Source organism: Chanos chanos, chromosome 11 (assembly GCF_902362185.1).
Source record: "Chanos chanos chromosome 11, fChaCha1.1, whole genome shotgun sequence".
NCBI lineage: Eukaryota > Metazoa > Chordata > Actinopteri > Gonorynchiformes > Chanidae > Chanos > Chanos chanos.
The window spans coordinates 15,422,238-15,440,115 of NC_044505.1; the positions used below are offsets into that span (position 1 = coordinate 15,422,238).

At 41.5% G+C, this 17,878-nt stretch overlaps 1 protein-coding gene across 1 annotated transcript in view; it reads left to right on the forward strand.

Moving 5' to 3' along the window:
- Nucleotides 1-307: 307 nt before the first annotated feature.
- Nucleotides 308-17,878, forward strand: part of LOC115823953 (NACHT, LRR and PYD domains-containing protein 12-like) — a 45,564-nt gene continuing 27,993 nt past the window's right edge. Inside the window, exons 1-6 of the mRNA XM_030788000.1 lie at nucleotides 308-615; nucleotides 2,089-2,090; nucleotides 2,576-4,367; nucleotides 6,894-7,067; nucleotides 10,818-10,991; nucleotides 12,062-12,235. Of these exons, the coding sequence (XP_030643860.1) occupies nucleotides 308-615; nucleotides 2,089-2,090; nucleotides 2,576-4,367; nucleotides 6,894-7,067; nucleotides 10,818-10,991; nucleotides 12,062-12,235 (2,624 nt within the window). The remainder of the gene's footprint in view (nucleotides 616-2,088; nucleotides 2,091-2,575; nucleotides 4,368-6,893; nucleotides 7,068-10,817; nucleotides 10,992-12,061; nucleotides 12,236-17,878) is intronic.

Here is a 17,878-nt window from a genome sequence, read left to right on the forward strand (position 1 = left end):
TTTACTGATGGCTGCTACAATGGAAGATAAAGATGATAAAGATAAAGGTTCCTCACCACAGCAGCCATGGTCCATGTCTTAGGTCCATGTGTGAGATGAATCCTCTTACCTCTGTATAAAATCCAATAAATACATTTGTAATGTGAGAGTAAATTACCTGAGCAGGATTGATAAGTGTAAAATGCCACACCGCTATGCTTGCATTGGTAAAAGCGTGATAAACGCACTGTAAATGTGGTCTTTGAGTTGAATGTTATTTCATATTTATGTCTAATCTCATTCGTCACATGCTCCCCAGTGATTCAAGATGCCAGCGGTTCCACAGATCCTGTTGGTTCCTCTGGAAGAGCTGGAGAGAGCAGAACTGAAGAGGTTTCAGTGGTACCTGACTACAGAGAATGCGCTAGAAGGCTTCTCTCACATCCCAAAGGCTCAGCTGGAGAACACTGATGTACAGGACATGGTGGATAAGATGGTGGACAGATACAAACCAAGAGGTGCTGTGGAGATCACACTGCTCATCCTGAGGATGATGGAGCAGAATAACCTGGCTGAGAAGTTAGAGAGTAAACTCAGGGAAGGTAACACAGCTCACATGATACTTACCACACAAATGTTTATGTTAGGGGTGTCAGGATTAAGGTGGTACCTTCTGTGATTAAAGTAAATGAATGAGGTGGCTATGGAATGAGGTGGCTATAGATGCAGGTGTCAGTAATAGAGATGGAGCATTAGGCTTTAGCACATAACACACAGTAGTGAACTGCTCTCTGAAACATCTGAGGTCGTTTACTCAGTTTGACCAGTGCAGCCTTCAGTAACTGTGTTTTGTCAGAGTCCCATGTCTTCATGATACAATGGAAGAAGACACATGATTAAACAGAACGCTTCACTTGAACTGGCTCTCTGGATACAACCAAGAGTATGTGCTCCTATTCATGGACAGAATTTAATTTTTAAAGTGCACAAAGTTGAAATTACAGGTTATGTATTACGCTTTTGGTTGATGGAGCTCGCAAACTGAGGCCTGGGAGATTTTCCGCAAAGACCAATTTCTCAATTGGCTGGAGAAATGAGGTCAAAAGTCAAGACCGTCCAATAGGAGTGATCATCAGCTGCTCCCAGGTCTGACTTTTGACACTGACAGGGAATCACACACTGAACAATTCTGCCACAGGCAAAGTCATGACCTTGGGCTCCACTATTTCACACTCCAGCAGTTGCCTGCTCCACTCTCATTGGCTATTGTCAGTGTCAGTTCAGACAAGGCTCACACACACCACATAGCTTGTGCCATCCATATGACGATATGTAACAGAAAAACACTGCCATCAGAGACTATTTGTCTTTCCTTTTAATTTAAAATATATCTACAAAAATGCAAACCTTTTATGAAACCGTAATCTGACCAAATTTATAATTGCAAAAAATTATCATTAATCACAGCAAAGAACCCTAAATTGATACGTATCCAGGGCAAGGAAATTCTGAATAAATCAAGTACATCTCAGCTGTGTTATTTTATGTTTTGTCCACGAATACCTAACAGGTGTCATTGAGGGTCCCCTTACAACATGGGTTCATTGCACTAAATGTGAATTAGTGCGAGTTCATGGTGTGGTTACAAAATATCGTGCTAATGGGAGGGGATCTCTCATTGTGGTCAAAATTCCAAAATCAGTGCAAAGGATGAGAAATCCTGCTGGTACTCTACAGATACATGCCCTGCTCTCAGAGAAACATACTTACTTCTTATTTCCCCTGGACTGACCAGTTTGGTTTTAGATCATACAGCAGACATATAACTCCCTTTATTGAATTTGCTGATTAAGGGCCACATGTCAGGTAACTGAATTTATACATGTAGTGATAAATTTATTTCCTTAACGGGGCCCAGGTGAGTAACTAGAGGAAAACTCAACGTTTGTCGCAATTGAACCTGTGTCTTGTTTGATTTGTTAATGTATTTGCTATGTGTGTCATATACAGTCAGTAGCTTTTTACATCATGTTCATCTGAATTATCTAAACACACACACATTTGAAACAAACATATTGAAATTTTGTATTTGAGATTAGAAAAAAAGAGCGGTTATCATAACGATATGATTCACAGTTTCTCTCCTCTTCTTTCTGTCTGTCTCTTTGCCTCACCGTGGGACTGAAATCTGAAGAAGGGTCTGTTCAGAACAGTGCAGTCACTCCAGCTGACTCCACTTCACTCCAGACGAACATCTCAGCTCAGAATGAAGGTTTGGTTAATTTGACTCTGACAAAAGACACTGCATTTTGACAGCTATGAACTGACCTGTTGTTTCAAACATCAGTTTTTGTTCAGGATCAATCACATGCTCTTCTCAGATGCAGGGAGATTATTCCAACTTAGTGTCTGGGTCACATATTCAAGTACTGGTTGTACATAACCAAGGAGAGGTTGAACTTCCCTGCCAAAATCACCAATACACTCTAATTAAAATGTGACTGTATGCCTTGAAGACACACATATATTTAGCAAGCCAGTGTAATCTGATTTCTAAATTTAAAATTTTGCATTTCCTTTAATTTAGTTATACCAGATTATGAAGCTGTCAAAATCAAAATGAAGTCCAGTCTGAAAGAGAAATATGAGCGCATTTTGGATGGAACATCAGTGAGGGGCCATAGAAAGTTCCTGAATGATATCTACACTGATCTCTACATTGTGGAGGATGAGACTGGAGGAGTCATTCACGAACATGAGATTATGCAGGCTGAGGCATCAGCTAAAAGATTTACTACAGAGGAAACTCCACTCACATGCAGTGACGTTTTCAAAGTCCCATCTGATCCAAGTCGAAGAAACAGAAAAGTGCTGACTATGGGAATCGCTGGAGTGGGCAAAACTGTCTCGGTGAACAAATTCATTCTGGACTGGGCAGAGGGAAAGAACAACCAGGACATAGATTTTATTTTCCCTCTTCTTTTTCGTGAGCTGAATTCAATGAAAGATAAAAACTACAGCCTGACAGAGTTGCTTCATGAACATTTTGAAGATTCTGCTGAAATGAGATCTCTACCAGGTGGTGACGGTAAAGTTATGTTCATTTTTGATGGACTTGACGAATGCCGTTTTCTTCTTGACTTTACCGAGAAAGAGAAATTGAAAAACATTGATGAGAAAACCTCAGTGGGTAGACTAATAACCAATTTAATCAAGGCAAATCTGCTTCCCTCTGCCCTCGTCTGGATAACCTCCAGACCAGCAGCAGCCCATCAGATCCCTCGAGACTACATTGACCAAGTGACTGAAGTACGAGGATTCAGTGACGAACAAAAGGAAGAATATTTTAGGAAGTACAGTGACAAGGACCAGGATATGGCCAAAAAAATGATCTCACACATAAAGAAATCAAGGAGCATCCACATTATGTGTCACATACCAGTCTTCTGTTGGATATCAGCCACTGTGCTTCAGCCAATGCTAGCCAAAGGTACCAGTGAAGAACTTCCCACAACACTGACGGGGATGTACGTACAGTTTCTGATTTTCCAAACAGATCAAATGAAAGAGAAAGATGACGCTAAGAACATCAATAAAAAGAGAAAACAAGATAAGGCTGAACACATCATCATGAAGCTTGGAAAGTTGGCCTTCCATCAGCTGGAAAAGGGTAATGTGATATTCTATGAGGAAGACCTGAGAGAGTGTCGCATTGATGTCAGTGAGGGTTCAGTGCACTCGGGAGTTTGCACACGGATATTCAGTAAAGAGCAGGGAGTCTGCAAGACAATGGTGTTCAGCTTTGTGCATCTGAGCGTTCAAGAATTTCTTGCTGCCGTCTACGTGTTTCTCTCACATCGAAACAAGAAAAAGAACCCGCTTTATCCAAACACAGTTGAGAACAGACTGAAATGGCTGTTTAAGAGCACAAAAGCTATTTATGAATCTGCTATAGGCAAGGCTTTAGAGAGTGAGAACGGACACCTGGACCTTTTCCTCCGCTTCCTTCTTGGCCTCTCTCTGGAATCCAATCAGAGACTCCTGAAAGAACTACTGCCACAAACAGTGATCAGAGCAGTGAGTGTGGAGAAAACAGTCCACCACATAAAGGAAAAACTAAACGGCAACATCCCATCAGAGAGGAGCATCAATCTCCTCTACTGTCTGAATGAACTGAAGGATGACTCCCTCGTGCATGAAATTGAAAATTACTTGAGCTCAGGACATGTCTCAACAGAGAAACTGTCATCTGCACAGTGGTCAGCTCTGGTCTTTGTCCTGCTGATGTCAGAGGAGACCCAAGAAAAGTTTGAGCTGAAGAAATACAGAGGATCAGATGAAGGGTTGAAGAGATTTCTGCCAGTGCTGAAAAACACCAAACAGGCTAAGTAAGTATAACAGTTTAGCGGTGCATTTACTTTAGCTGATAACGTGTACAGGTAGTCCCCAGGTTACGAACAAGATCCGTTCCCCAAGCCTGACTTGAAGTCGAATTTGCAGGTAAGTCAGAACAGGTACATACGCAGTGTTAATAGCAATGTGATCCGACTTAAAATGGAGGACGGCGTTCACCTTCCTCGAGCGGACGAATCTCTGAAGCCACACAATGTTTTCACGAGAGTCACAAAGTGGTGTGTGCGTTCGTTATTACAAACCATTGTATTTAACTGTATTTAATGTTTTAATATAATAGGCTTTATGGCAGTACTTTTGTAGGTACGAGTTGTCTGTGAGTCAGATGTTTGTAACTCGGGGACTGTCTGTAGCTCTGATCTACAGTGGTAGAACTTACTCACTCGTTTCCTTCCAGAGAGAGGGACTGGCAGGGCTGTATCAGAGGGCAAGGAGTTGAGTTCTTATGAGACATCCAGATGAGAAATCTGTTTGTACCAGTGTGTGAGTTTTTCAATGAAAATATAGTTAAACAATGGGAAGTGTGGAAGATTGTTCATAAAGCAAAACAATAGGATACAGACTCCTTCTTTCCCTGTCCTCTCTCTTTTCTTTTCTTTTCTTTTCTTTTCTTTTCTTTTCTTTTTTCTTTTCTTTATTTTATTGTATTTATTACTATATCAATGTGTCTTTTCAAATTATTGTCTTCTGAATCAAATTTGCTTATGTCATTTCCACTATGTTCTATAGCTGATCTATTAGTATCCACATAAAGGGTTATTAGTTAAAAGGTTTTTGCAAAATCTTGGCATTAAGAATTAGTTTAAGAGAGACAATGTATGTAAACAGAAGATGAGAAACAGATGGACTTTTTTTTTTAAAGCACTGATGTTATATATAGGCGGCACGGTGGCGCAGTGGGTAGTGCTGTGGCCTCACAGCAAGAAGGTTCTGGGTTTGATTCTTTCTGTGTGGAGTTTGCATGTTGTCTGTGTGGGTTTCCTCCCACAGTCCAAAGATGTGGAAATCAGGAGAATTAGAGATTCTAAACTGGTGTGAGTGTGTGCATGTCTGCCCTGTGATGGACTGGCGACCTGTCCAGGGTGTTTCCCTGCCTTTTGCCCAATGAACACCCCTCGTGCACCCTAACTGGGATAAAATTAGAAAATGACTGAATGAAACATTATATAGAGAGAGATAAACTATCAAAACAGCAGCCATTTACAGCATTACTTAGTGTTTTGCTTAGAGTGAGTTCAGCATTACATCAGCAGTACTGAGTGATGTTATTCTGGGTTAATGGAGTTTCCTAATGCTTTTTAGCCTCATGCACTGACTAGTAAAATGCAGACTGTGACTACATCATGTCTTATATAAGCTTTGCTACTGCAACTATAGACAGCCTCAGTTGTCATGTCTTATTGTCCACTGCACATTGTTATTTCTAACAACTTATCACTCCAAGTTGTGAATTGCATGACACTTCTGCAAATACTAACCTATGAGATTCTTTTTACCATGTACATCAGTCTAGTACTGAACTGTGATGCTTGACAAGCAATAGTTTATATCATGGCAGCTCTTTGACCCACTTGTAGCACATTCTATTATTTTCCTTTAACTTACTTGTGTGTGTGTGTGTGTGTGTGTGTGTGTGTGTGTGTGTGTGTGTGTGTGTGTGTGTGTGTGTGTATCTGGTCTGATAATGAACTTAGCTGAGGCACTTATGAAACAATCAGCTCCTCAAGAGAGACAAACATCAGAGACGCTTTTCTACAAGCAGAAACTGCTGGAGCTACTTAAGATATGGTGTTGCTCCTCTTGGTGGTATTCCTTGGTGGCAGGGTGATCAGAGCGTTGGTATTGCTGGGAACCCTTCTGCATCTTCAGCAGGTATCTCAGGGTCACAAGCGTTTTGCTCCTTAGCCCGTGCGCCTCGCCTGAGCGTGGCAGCGAAGACCAAATTAGCCTTGACCTGCAGAAGGGTTCCAACTGCGGGCTCTCGTCGACCACAGCCGTCTGGAGCTGGTCTCAGCCGCCACGGGCGTGTCCCCCAAGGATTTCTTCAGCCGTTTAGGTTCTAAACCCGTCTTCTGTCAGAAACAGCGCGCTGACGTCTCTGGGATAACCACAGGGTTTCGATGGGAAATAAGGCTGCGTGCCGTCCTTTGACAAAAGCCTCGTCGATCAAATCCCGGTTTTGTTCTCTGCCTGTGTTGGAAGTCGTTTTGGATAAAAGTGTCCGCAAAATGAATAGATGCAAATGTACATGTCGTTTCTCACATCTGTTATTTGATCCATGAAATACAGTCTTGTTTTTTCTGTGCGGTTTATATCATGCATACTTCTTAGCCTCATGAACTGCAATAATTTCTCTTTCTGTAGATCCACTGAGTACATTGAATGTGTAAAGTAACCATCTGCCTCTCTCTCTGTCTTTCTGCATGTGTGTGTTTGTGTGTGTGTGAGAGAATGTCTCTCTCTCTCTCTCTCTCTCTCTCTCTCTCTCTCTCTGTTTTCAGACTTGCTTTCTGTAATCTCACTGAGAAGTCCTGTTTATCTGTAGCCTCAGTTCTACAGTCAGCAAACTGTCCCCTGAGAGAACTAGACCTTAGTAATAATGACCTTCAGGATTCAGGAGTGAAACTGCTTTGTGCAGGATTGAAGAATCCAAACTGTAAACTGGAGATACTGAGGTCAGTATTAGCCAGTAAACTGTGGAATTTAAACTTATGAAAAGTCAGTGTGGCTTCATTCAATAACAGACGAGCAGATCATCTCAGATTTAATGCATAGTTGTTGTTTTTTTTTTGTTACATGAAATGAATTTTGCCATATGAATACTTCCCTTTGTCTGTGTATCGGTTAAAGTAGTTTTTGCTTGTGAAGTAGCTAACTGTGAGAAATGAATATTAGCAGTCAAGAAGCTAACGTTGCCAGAATTGCCACCTTGTGCAGTTATCCACAGAATTGTGACATTCCCACTGATTCAGAATAAGGGTATGTGTGGATCCTTAAAAAATCTTAAACTGTTTCATTTTCTGCCCTGAGGTCTTAAATTAATATTTTCTCACAACAGTTTTCATGTGTGTTTTCCTGTGTTGTCTGGATGAAAATGATCTGTTGTTCTGCTGACTACTATACTGAGACCTCACTCTGTGCCCTGCCTGCATCTGTCCCAGTGTGAGACCGAAAACATGACAGGAGAGATTTAAGAGAGGCACAAAATATCTAAGTAGCTATATTAGTGAACTGCTTCTTAAAAATTGAGCTCGTGTATGTATGTATATGTATGTGTGTGTGTGTGTGTGTGTGTGTGTGTGTGTGTGTATTTTGTTTTTTTTGTTTTGTTTTATATCCACAGTGAGTAAACATTTAACGTCAATCTATTGCTCATATTTAACCATGAGGAGGTGTCACCCTCCTCATTTTTTTTTTTTAAAGAGGTCACTTGATGGCTTATGGTTTGCCGTCATTTAAAACATGAACATTTAAAACAGGAATATTTGAAGTGTACTGCCTCTGACCACTCAATAGTGAGAAAATCATTTAAACACATTCTGGGACTCCCAGATGTACCCCAGGAATGGGCAGTGGCTGACCAGAGTGGGCCAGCAGCTCCCTAACCTACACCTTATCTGGGAGAACAGATCTTACCTTTACTCTGACAACAGAAGATAAGGTGGGTCGCCTGGGCAACCACTGACCTACCCTGATCTAAATCCAAGGTAAAAAGTGCAGGTACAGAACATGAAAACCCTACCCGCCCTCCAACACCACAGAATCAGTCAGAGAAAACAAAGGAATGCAACAACAGAAAATCAAATTGACAACAACAAAATGGTGCAAACAAGTGTTTTGTCCTCAAGCTGAGTGTGTGTGAGGGGTGTGTGTGAGGTGTGTGTGTGTGAGGGGTGTGTGAGGGGTGTGTGTGTGAGGGGTGTGTGTGTGAGGGGTGTGCGTGAGGTGTGTGTGTGAGGGGTGTGTGTGTGAGGGGTGTGTGTGAGGGGTGTGTGTGTGTGAGGGGTGTGTGTGTGAGGGGTGTGTGTGTGAGGGATGTGTGTGAGGGGCGTGTGTGTGAGGGGCGTGTGTGAGAGGTGTGTGTGTGAGGAGTGTGTGTGAGGGGTGTGTGTGTGAGGGGCGTGTGTGAGGGGTGTGTGTGTGAGGGGTGTATGTGTGAGGTGTGTGCGTGAGGGGTGTGTGTGTGAGGGGTGTGTGTGAGGGGTGTGTGTGTGAGGGGTGTGTGTGTGAGGGGTGTGTGTGTGAGGGATGTGTGTGAGGGGTGTGTGTGTGAGGGGCGTGTGTGAGAGGTGTGTGTGTGAGGAGTGTGTGTGAGGGGTGTGTGTGTGAGGGGCGTGTGTGAGAGGTGTGTGTGTGAGGGGTGTGTGTGTGAGGGATGTGTGTGAGGGGTGTGTGTGTGAGGGGCGTGTGTGAGAGGTGTGTGTGTGAGGAGTGTGTGTGAGGGGTGTGTGTGTGAGGGGCGTGTGTGAGGGGTGTGTGTGTGAGGGGCGTGTGTGAGAGGTGTGTGTGTGAGGGGTGTGTGTGTGAGGGGCGTGTGTGAGGGGTGTGTGTGTGAGAGGTGTGTGTGTGAGGGGTGTGTGTGTGAGGGGCGTGTGTGAGGGGTGTGTGTGTGAGGGGTGTGTGTGTGAGGGGCGTGTGTGAGGGGTGTGTGTGTGAGGGGTGTATGTGTGAGGGGCGTGTGTGAGGGGCGTGTGTGTGAGGAGTGTGTGTGAGGGGTGTGTGTGTGAGGAGTGTGTGTGAGGGGTGTGTGTGTGAGGGGCGTGTGTGAGAGGTGTGTGTGTGAGGAGTGTGTGTGAGGGGTGTGTGTGTGAGGGGCGTGTGTGAGGGGTGTATGTGTGAGGGGTGTGTGTGAGGGGTGTGTGTGACAGAGAGTTGCAGTCAGACACATCTCAATATAGATGTCGCCAGGTCCCTTCCATTCAGTCCCCTTGTTATGTTATCACTAGCCTGCTTACAATGTTATCACTCACTTTTACAACAAATGCATTTTACAAAAGTCTTAGAAAGACACACTTCACCAGTATAAACCATTTGGAGTTCAGGCAGGAAGAAAGCAGAAGATGAACTAATCCAAAAAGGTGGATTTTAAATTTAAAATTTTTTTTTGGTTGCAGTTTCACTCTGAGGTCGAGATTGTTCGTGAATGTATTATATTATCCACATTAATTGAGGTTTAGAATGACTGATGGCTGCATCACCTTACAACAGCACTTAGAACTGGTGTTATATTGACAATGCATAATCCTTACTGTGTGTGTGTGTGCCTGCGTGCATGAGCGCGCACGCGTTTGTGTGTGTGTGTGTGTGCGTGTGTTTGGGGAAAATTTTCTTAATTCTGGCAGCTATGCCCCATTTTCCCACAGTTTGAGGCAGAAACAGAAACAAGCCTAAAGACATGACATTACCAGGATATCATAGCATATGCTACACTGCAACTTTGCAATCAAAACTGTGAAAACACAGACACCGGAGCTGGAAACTTCAAAAGCATCAGCTGAACAGGAACTTATTTTCAGCGTCTAGGGTAGCCTACTTTAGATGGAATTACAAAGAAACTGTGATTTACAGTTAAGTCATCTCTGTTAGTCACTCCACCCCTCCCTCACCACTAGCTCTTGTGTTTTGTCATAACAAAACCAAACCAGATTTACATTAAATAGATTACATTTAGATTAAATAGATTACATTTAGATTAAATAGATTACATTTTGTAATCATTGTCACTTCTGAGGCATGGACGGATTATCACGACCACGTAGGCCTTGGACACAAACTCACTTCTCTCTGAGGTAAAACTCAAACTCTCTGAGGTAAAAACTGGAGAACAGGAAAGAATCGAGTTTGTCCGGAATCACAACGGCATCTGATTCACTGTCTCTGTGTTGTGTGCATCAACATTTAAAGTAAGTTTGGTTTTATTTAATAACTTAACAAAATTGCATGAGTGATATTCACTTTATCCCTTTTAGATGTTTGTTCAAACGGTTTTGTGATTTGCCTCTGACACATTAGTGAGAGCATGTGAGGGAATTCTCTCTCCAGACACAGCGTTTCCATTTTCTGACGGCGACTGGAGATGTCTCCAACTGAAATCAACTTCTGGCCAGCAGATTCGGCAGCCTTGTCTTTTTATATTAGTCATGAACTCAGTATACGTGTTTAAATAACTGGACAACTGAACGGGTGTCGGTTATTTGGGAAGTATGGCTTTAAGAAAGCTGTAGAAACTTTGCAGTGTAACTCAGGGGTCTGAACACGATTGAAAATAGTGGATTAAGTGAAAAAGTAAATAAGGGTGGTAAGGAACAGGTTATTGTCTTTGGAATGCATGTTGAGCTATTGTGTTAATCTGTGATATCCCTCCCCCCTCTCATACTCACTCTCTCTCTCTCTCTCTCTCTCTCTCTCTCTTTCTCTCTCTCCAGACTTGCTAACTGTAAATTCACTGAACAGTCCTGTGAAGCTGTAGCCTCAGTTCTACAGTCAGTAAACTGTCCCCTGAGAGAACTGGACCTGAGTAACAATGACCTTCAGGATTCAGGAGTGAAGTTTCTCTGTGTTGGACTGGAGAATCCACACTGTAAACTGGAGATACTGAGGTCAGTGTTAGTTAGTCATTGAAAATACAATGTTTATAATATGTTTTGTCTGAACTGATGTTTTATGCAGGGACTCAGACTGACTTTTTGTCAGAAACATCCTAGAACAGTCCTGAACCTTTGTCTCAACTTTCCCTGACTGTCCCAGATATGACATTGCTTTTGTTTACATTACTGTTACATTTAGTTCTCAGATGAGGTGATTGTGTTGCTATGACGCCACCAGTCTTTTTTAGTTTTAGTTTAGTTTAGTTTTAGCCTTTTCAGTTTTGACTCTGGATTTTTAATCTGAGTTATGAATCATCTTTTGTACCATGTATTTGTAAGAGCAGTACAATTACGCAGACATTCCCTGCAACACTTGCCCTGCAATACTTGGTTATCCTACAGATGCAATGATACAAATGTAATTTTCATCATAAAATCTCTAAACATGCAACCTGTAACACGGCCCAATGACATCAGATGGTATTAGTATCCAATAGTTTCCATTAACAGGAGACTAAATGTGTTTTATCAGCAGACACTTCTCATGTTTGTAGAACTGGATGCATGTGCAGGGTTGTCTCAGTTTTATTAGAACAAAACATGAAAGAAAAGACTTCTTGGAACTTACAGACCATGGACTCAGGCTTCACGACACAGGCTGAAAAATGTAGCACAACAGTGCAACTCAGCAAATCAGGAAGTAACACCAAGCCTAACATAAAAGTGACCAGTAGAGGGAGACAGAGAGAAGCAGGGCGTGACAACACTGATGATGTGACAGTGTTTATTATAGAACAGAAAGATGTTCTGACCCTTAACAGAAGTCTGGTCTCATATGAAAAGACTCCTCAGCTAAAGTTCAGTCAGATAAAAGTGCAGGTCTCATAGGAGTGAGAATTAAGAATCTAAAAAGACCAGAATGAAGTCAGCAGTGGAGTTGTATGATCACTTCCCCACTGATCCAGATACAGATTTGGGTCTGTTTGCTTAACTATGCAACACAGAGAGGATTTTTGTGTCAGTTATACTTCGGTCATTAGGCTCTCCTCTGTCTCTCTCTCTCTCTCTCTCTCTCTCTGTAGGTTGTCTGGCTGTTTAGTGACAGAGGAAGGCTGTTCTTCTCTGGCTTCAGCTCTGAGTTCAAACCCCTCACACCTGAGAGAGCTGGATCTGAGCTACAATCACCCAGGAGACTCAGGAGTGAAGCTGCTCTCTGACAGAGAGAAGGATCCACACTGTCAACTGGACACATTCAAGTAAGTAGGGTGTGTGAGAAAGAGTATTAGAGTGAGTGTGTGTGTGTGTGTAAAAGCAAGAGAGAATGCTCTGTGTGTGTCTAAGAAAAATACTGTGTGTGAGGGGGGAGATGAAGAGTGTGTGTTTTCATGAGTGTTTGTCCATAAATGTCTGTGTTTTTTAGGGCAGTGGGGTGTGTCTGTGTGTGTGTGTGTGTGCAGGCCAGAGAGAAATTCCTTTTCCCTCTCATTCCATGCAGGTGTGACTGTGAGAGCGAGAGAGAAGTGTTGCTAGTGTGTGTGTGTGTGTGTCTGAGACTGGATGCAAATGCAGATTAGTGTTTTCTTTATTTAAAGCTAACTTAACAGAAGAGTAACAAAGAAATGCACGTTCAAGACCATGGCAGACAAAGACATTAAACATAACACAGATAAACTCCAGACAATGCTAGAACAAAGGAACAGGGAACACTAAGGTGTATATAAACCCAACAGAACAAGGCAAACTAATTGAACACAGGTGTTAACAATGATTGAACTAAAAGACTAAACAGGGCTGAACCAAAAACTGACCAAAAGAGGGGGAAACAAAAGAAACAGGGAAACAGAAGACAGACTTGACACTAGGGGGAGATCTAACAAAAAGGAGACAGAAAAAAGACAGAGGGACCAGGACATGACAGTGTGTGTGTGTGTGTATGTATTTCTTTATATTTGCATAGTCTTCTTTCTGTTTTTATTTATTCTGTTTGTGTTTGTAAGTAAAAAAGAACTTTAAAAGAGTGCATTTTATAGAAATGTTGTGTATTTTTCTGTGTGTGTGTTTGTGTGTGTTTGTGTACATGTATGAGTGTGTTCAGTCTGTGTGTATGTCTGTCAATGTCTGTGTTTTTTCTGCATTTGTATGAGAGTTAATTTGTGTATTTATGTGTGCGTGCGGATGTCTGTTAGAGAGTGTGTGTATTTATGTGTGTGAGAGACAGATATTTGTGTGTGTGTGTGTGGGGGGGGGGGGGGTGTTTACTGAAGTCTTTTGTCTTAATATATATGTGTGATTTGTTTGTATAATTTCCTGAGTGTGTGATTTTATGTTTGTGCGTATGTGTGTGTGTGTGTGTGTGTGTGTGTGTGTGTGTGTGTGAGAAAGTTTATGTGTGTTTGTATGAGACTTATCCACTTCCTGTTGTGTGTTTGTGTAGTGTGGATCATGGAGCAGAATTCAGGATCAAACCAGGATTAAAAAAATGTGAGTTTACACACACACACTCACATACACTCACATACACACACACACACATACACACAGTAGAGAATGTGTTACATGCTTTCTCCTATAATTTCTTTTCTTCTCTGTAGATGCCTGTGATCTGACACTGGACCCAAACACAGCAAACACACGCCTCTGTCTGTCTGAGGGGAACAGAAAGGCGACATGGAAAGAGAAACAGTCGTATCCTGATCATCCAGAGAGATTTGATAGTTGGTGTTTTCAGGTCATGTGTAGAGAGAGTCTGACTGGACGCTGTTACTGGGAGACTGAGTGGAATGGAGGTGCAGCTATATCAGTGACATATAAAGGAATCAGGAGGAAAGGACGGCGTGATGACTGTTGGTTTGGACACAATGAAAAGTCCTGGAGTCTGATCTGCTCTGATAACAGTTACACTGCCTGTCACAATAAACAGAGAACTGACATACCTGCCCCCCCCTCACACACACACAGAGTAGGAGTCTATCTGGACTGGTCATCTGGAACTGTGTCCTTCTACAACATCTCCTCTGACACACACACACTCACACACTTACACACATTCCACTGCACATTCACTGAACCCCTCTATGCAGGGTTTACAGTTTATGGCTCCTCAGTGTCTCTGTGTCAGATAAAATAAATAAACACACTCACTCTGAAATACTCTCTCACTCACACACACACACACACACACACACACATGCACAAACACAGAAACCCTTTACTTGCACACACACACTGTTCATGCACCGTTTACAGTTGGTCACAGTCTCGCTTGATCTCACACACACACTGACAAGCACAAAAAGTACAGCCAGAGTTTTATTTATGTATCAGAAATCTGTGACTGTAGTAATACACAAATGTGTGTGTATGAAGTACAGCCAGAGTTTTATTTATGTATCAGAAATCTGTGACTGTAGTAATACACAAATGTGTGTGTATAAAGTACAGCCAGAGTTTTATTTATGTATCAGAAATCTGTGACTGCAGTAATACACAAATGTGTGTGTATAAAGTACAGCCAGAGTTTTATTTATGTATCAGAAATCTGTGACTGTAGTAATACACAAATGTGTGTGTATAAAGTACAGCCAGAGTTTTATTTATGTATCAGAAATCTGTGACTGTAGTAATACACAGTTGTTAATTCATTCACAAAGTTTTATGGATTTTTTTTTTAGAAATTCTTGTCCATTTATTTTTGAGTTCTTGTTTATTTGTTTTTATTTTGCTATAAACACAATATAAACATGTACATGTCAAAAAACACAAATAAAATATAATTACATGTTGAAAGTGTTCCTGATGCTTAACACACACACACACACTCACTCAATCACTCTCAAACACTAGCACAACCTGACACATGCTGTGCTCTGTCATTCTCTCTCTCTAACCCCCACATACATACACACACACACACACACACACAGAAAACTATTTGATCACTCCCAATATCTGTCACACACAGATACAGAACATATACACACACATCCATCGTTCTTTTTGTCACACACACACACACACACGTTCTCTCTTGCTCTCACTCTCTGCTTGTGTGTGTTTGTATGAGACTTATCCACTTCCTGCTGTGTGTTTGTGTAGTGTGGATCGTGGAGCAGAGTTCAGGATCAAACCAGGATTAAAAATGAGTTGAGTGTGTTATATGTTGGGTCCGCTCTATGTGGAGTTTGCATGTTTCCCCCGGGAGCTCCGGTTTCCTCCCACAGTCCAAAGACATGCAGGTTAGGTGAATTGGAGACACTACATTGCCCCTAGGTATGAATGTGTGTGTGAGTGTGTTTGTCTGCCCTGTGATGGACTGGCAACCTGTCCAGGGTGTTTCCCCGCCTTTTGCCCTATGAGTGCTGGGATAGGCTCCAGCACCCCCCCGCAACCCTAATCAGGATAAGCGGTTTAGATAATGAGTGAGTGAATGAGTGTTATATGTTTTCTCCTTTAAATTCTTTTCTTCTGTGTAGATGCCTGTGATCTCACACTGGATCCAAACACAGCAAACAGATCTCTCTCTCTCTCTGTCTCTCTGTCTTTCTCTCTCTCTCTCTCTCTCTCTCTCTCTCTCTGTCTCTCTCTCTGTCTCTCTGTCTCTCTCTCTCTCTCTCTGTCTCTCTCTCTCTCTCTCTCTCTCTCTCAGTATGCCCATTCTGAATTTAGAATCTGTGCATTGACACATCCCATTTAAGATGCCTTCAAGTTCAACGGCTTTTCTGACTTTCAAGACTTCTAGTTTCTGGTTTAATTCTGTTTCAGTGATTTTTTAATCCAGTGGATTTGATAATGACTGATAATAACTTACTAATACGGACCCAGAACCAAAAAGACACTCGGGTGAAAACTATATGTGATTAATTCCATCCTGTCACAAAATGCTAAATAAAATAAATAAAATAGTGGTCAAGAAAAACGTTGAGTTTGACGTCAATGGTAAATGGAATGGAATTATATCATATACTCTTGGACTAGAATATGTGAATATCAGTAGTCACAAATTACTGATATAGAATATGATATATAATGTGTCTGTGTCTCCATCTTTCATCAGGACCACGTCATCTCACTGACTGACAGTGTGGACATTAAGTGACAGTGTGGACATTAAGTGGCAGTGTGTCTGATAAGACAAAGGGTTTTATAACACAAAAAAGACACTGGCGTACACTAACCTCTTGAGTTCCAGGAAGAAAAATGTCTCTAAATTTCCTTTTTTCTTAATTTTCCAATTAGTTTAAAAGGACATGAACATGCTGCAAAGACTTTTTTTTTTTCAAAGTATATTTTTGTTTAAAAAATATTAGGTGTGTACTACAGTGGACATCAGAACACAGTGCACATTAAATGTGAACAATAAATTGTGAAACCCAACTGAACAAGTCATATAATAACAACGATATGTGCACATGCAGAGAAAAGTCTACATCAACATAGAAACATGTGGATCTTGCAAAAATAAATAAATAAATAAATGCATACATAAATAAATAAATCTATACCCACATATATAGACACATATATACATATATATATATATATGTATATATGTGTCTGATCAATTATTTTTCTAGTATACTTATGTTTGGCTTATTTCTGGTTTGTGTTCACGGTGTATGATATTTCCCCTTCTTCGAAATACATAGGAAGACCTTGCACTTGATACACATCACATACGTTTCCTAATCAACATGGACGGCTGTTGTCAGCTCTGGGCCTGAATGAAAGGAACGAGACACGAGCAGCTGGTAGGATGGGGCGCGGGGGGGCAGAAGGAGCCACTCCGTTTCCGATGAGAGGAGGGAAGCTGGGAGCCAGGAGCAGACGGGCAGTGATTTGGCCACCAACTGGAGAGTGTGGTGGTTAAGGGTGGAGACACTCAGTGAAGGCTGAGTACCACCTGATGACATCTGCTCCTGGCCGAAGGCTACGGTTACCTCATAAGGTAACCAGAGAACACACCCAACAGGTGTATGTCACAACAAGGCATGCTTTAGTCCTACCTTGTCCTTCAGTTCTCACATAGATCATATCAGATCATATGTAGATGATGTGGATCTTACACAAATGCATGCACCTGCACATCCACACAAATACACACTAACAAACCCCTCCACACTGCAGTCAGATGTTCAGCTTTCGTGGTTTTAATTGAACAAATTTCAGTTTCAAAATACAATGTCCCAGTCAAAGCCTTTTAGAATAGTGTCCTTTATTTAGTACATTTCACTTTTCCTCAGTCTTGTGTATGGACAATACAGGACTACTGTTTGAAACACTCAGAATTTTTTTACCTGTGTATGTCTCATACTGACAGATCATTTGTACTCACTTTCTGGATTTTGGGAATGCACCTTACAAGTAATATTCCTAATAGCAGGCATGATCGCCATGGAAATTAATACTGTCAAAAGATAAAAAAAAAAAATAACCTCACTGACTGAAAGAATAAAATATGAAGACTGTTGGTAGACTTGGCTGTAATTAAAGATCCATGCAATACATAGTATATTAGATTGTAGGCATGGTTGGGTAATAACAGAATGTATGTGATGGCATTATGTAGTTATAACTCAAAAAAGGTTAATGGTATTTGTTTATTATTTGAGGTTAACAGATGCATTTTAAACATATGGTGACTATTAGCAGGATTCGGTTCATTTAAAAAAGTCCCACACACAGGTACATTACTGTGACGGCTGTGTATGATGGCCGCACGTATAGGCCACTGCAACAGTTTAGTTTCCACCTCAGTTATCACATACACATAAAATCTGCAATAGACAACAACACAAACTATCATTTGTCCACAACCTTTTATTTTCTTTCAGTTTCCAGGTTAAGTGCACAAACTTGGTTGCTGAAAGATTCTGTTACCCACCATTATTCATTGTTACCTG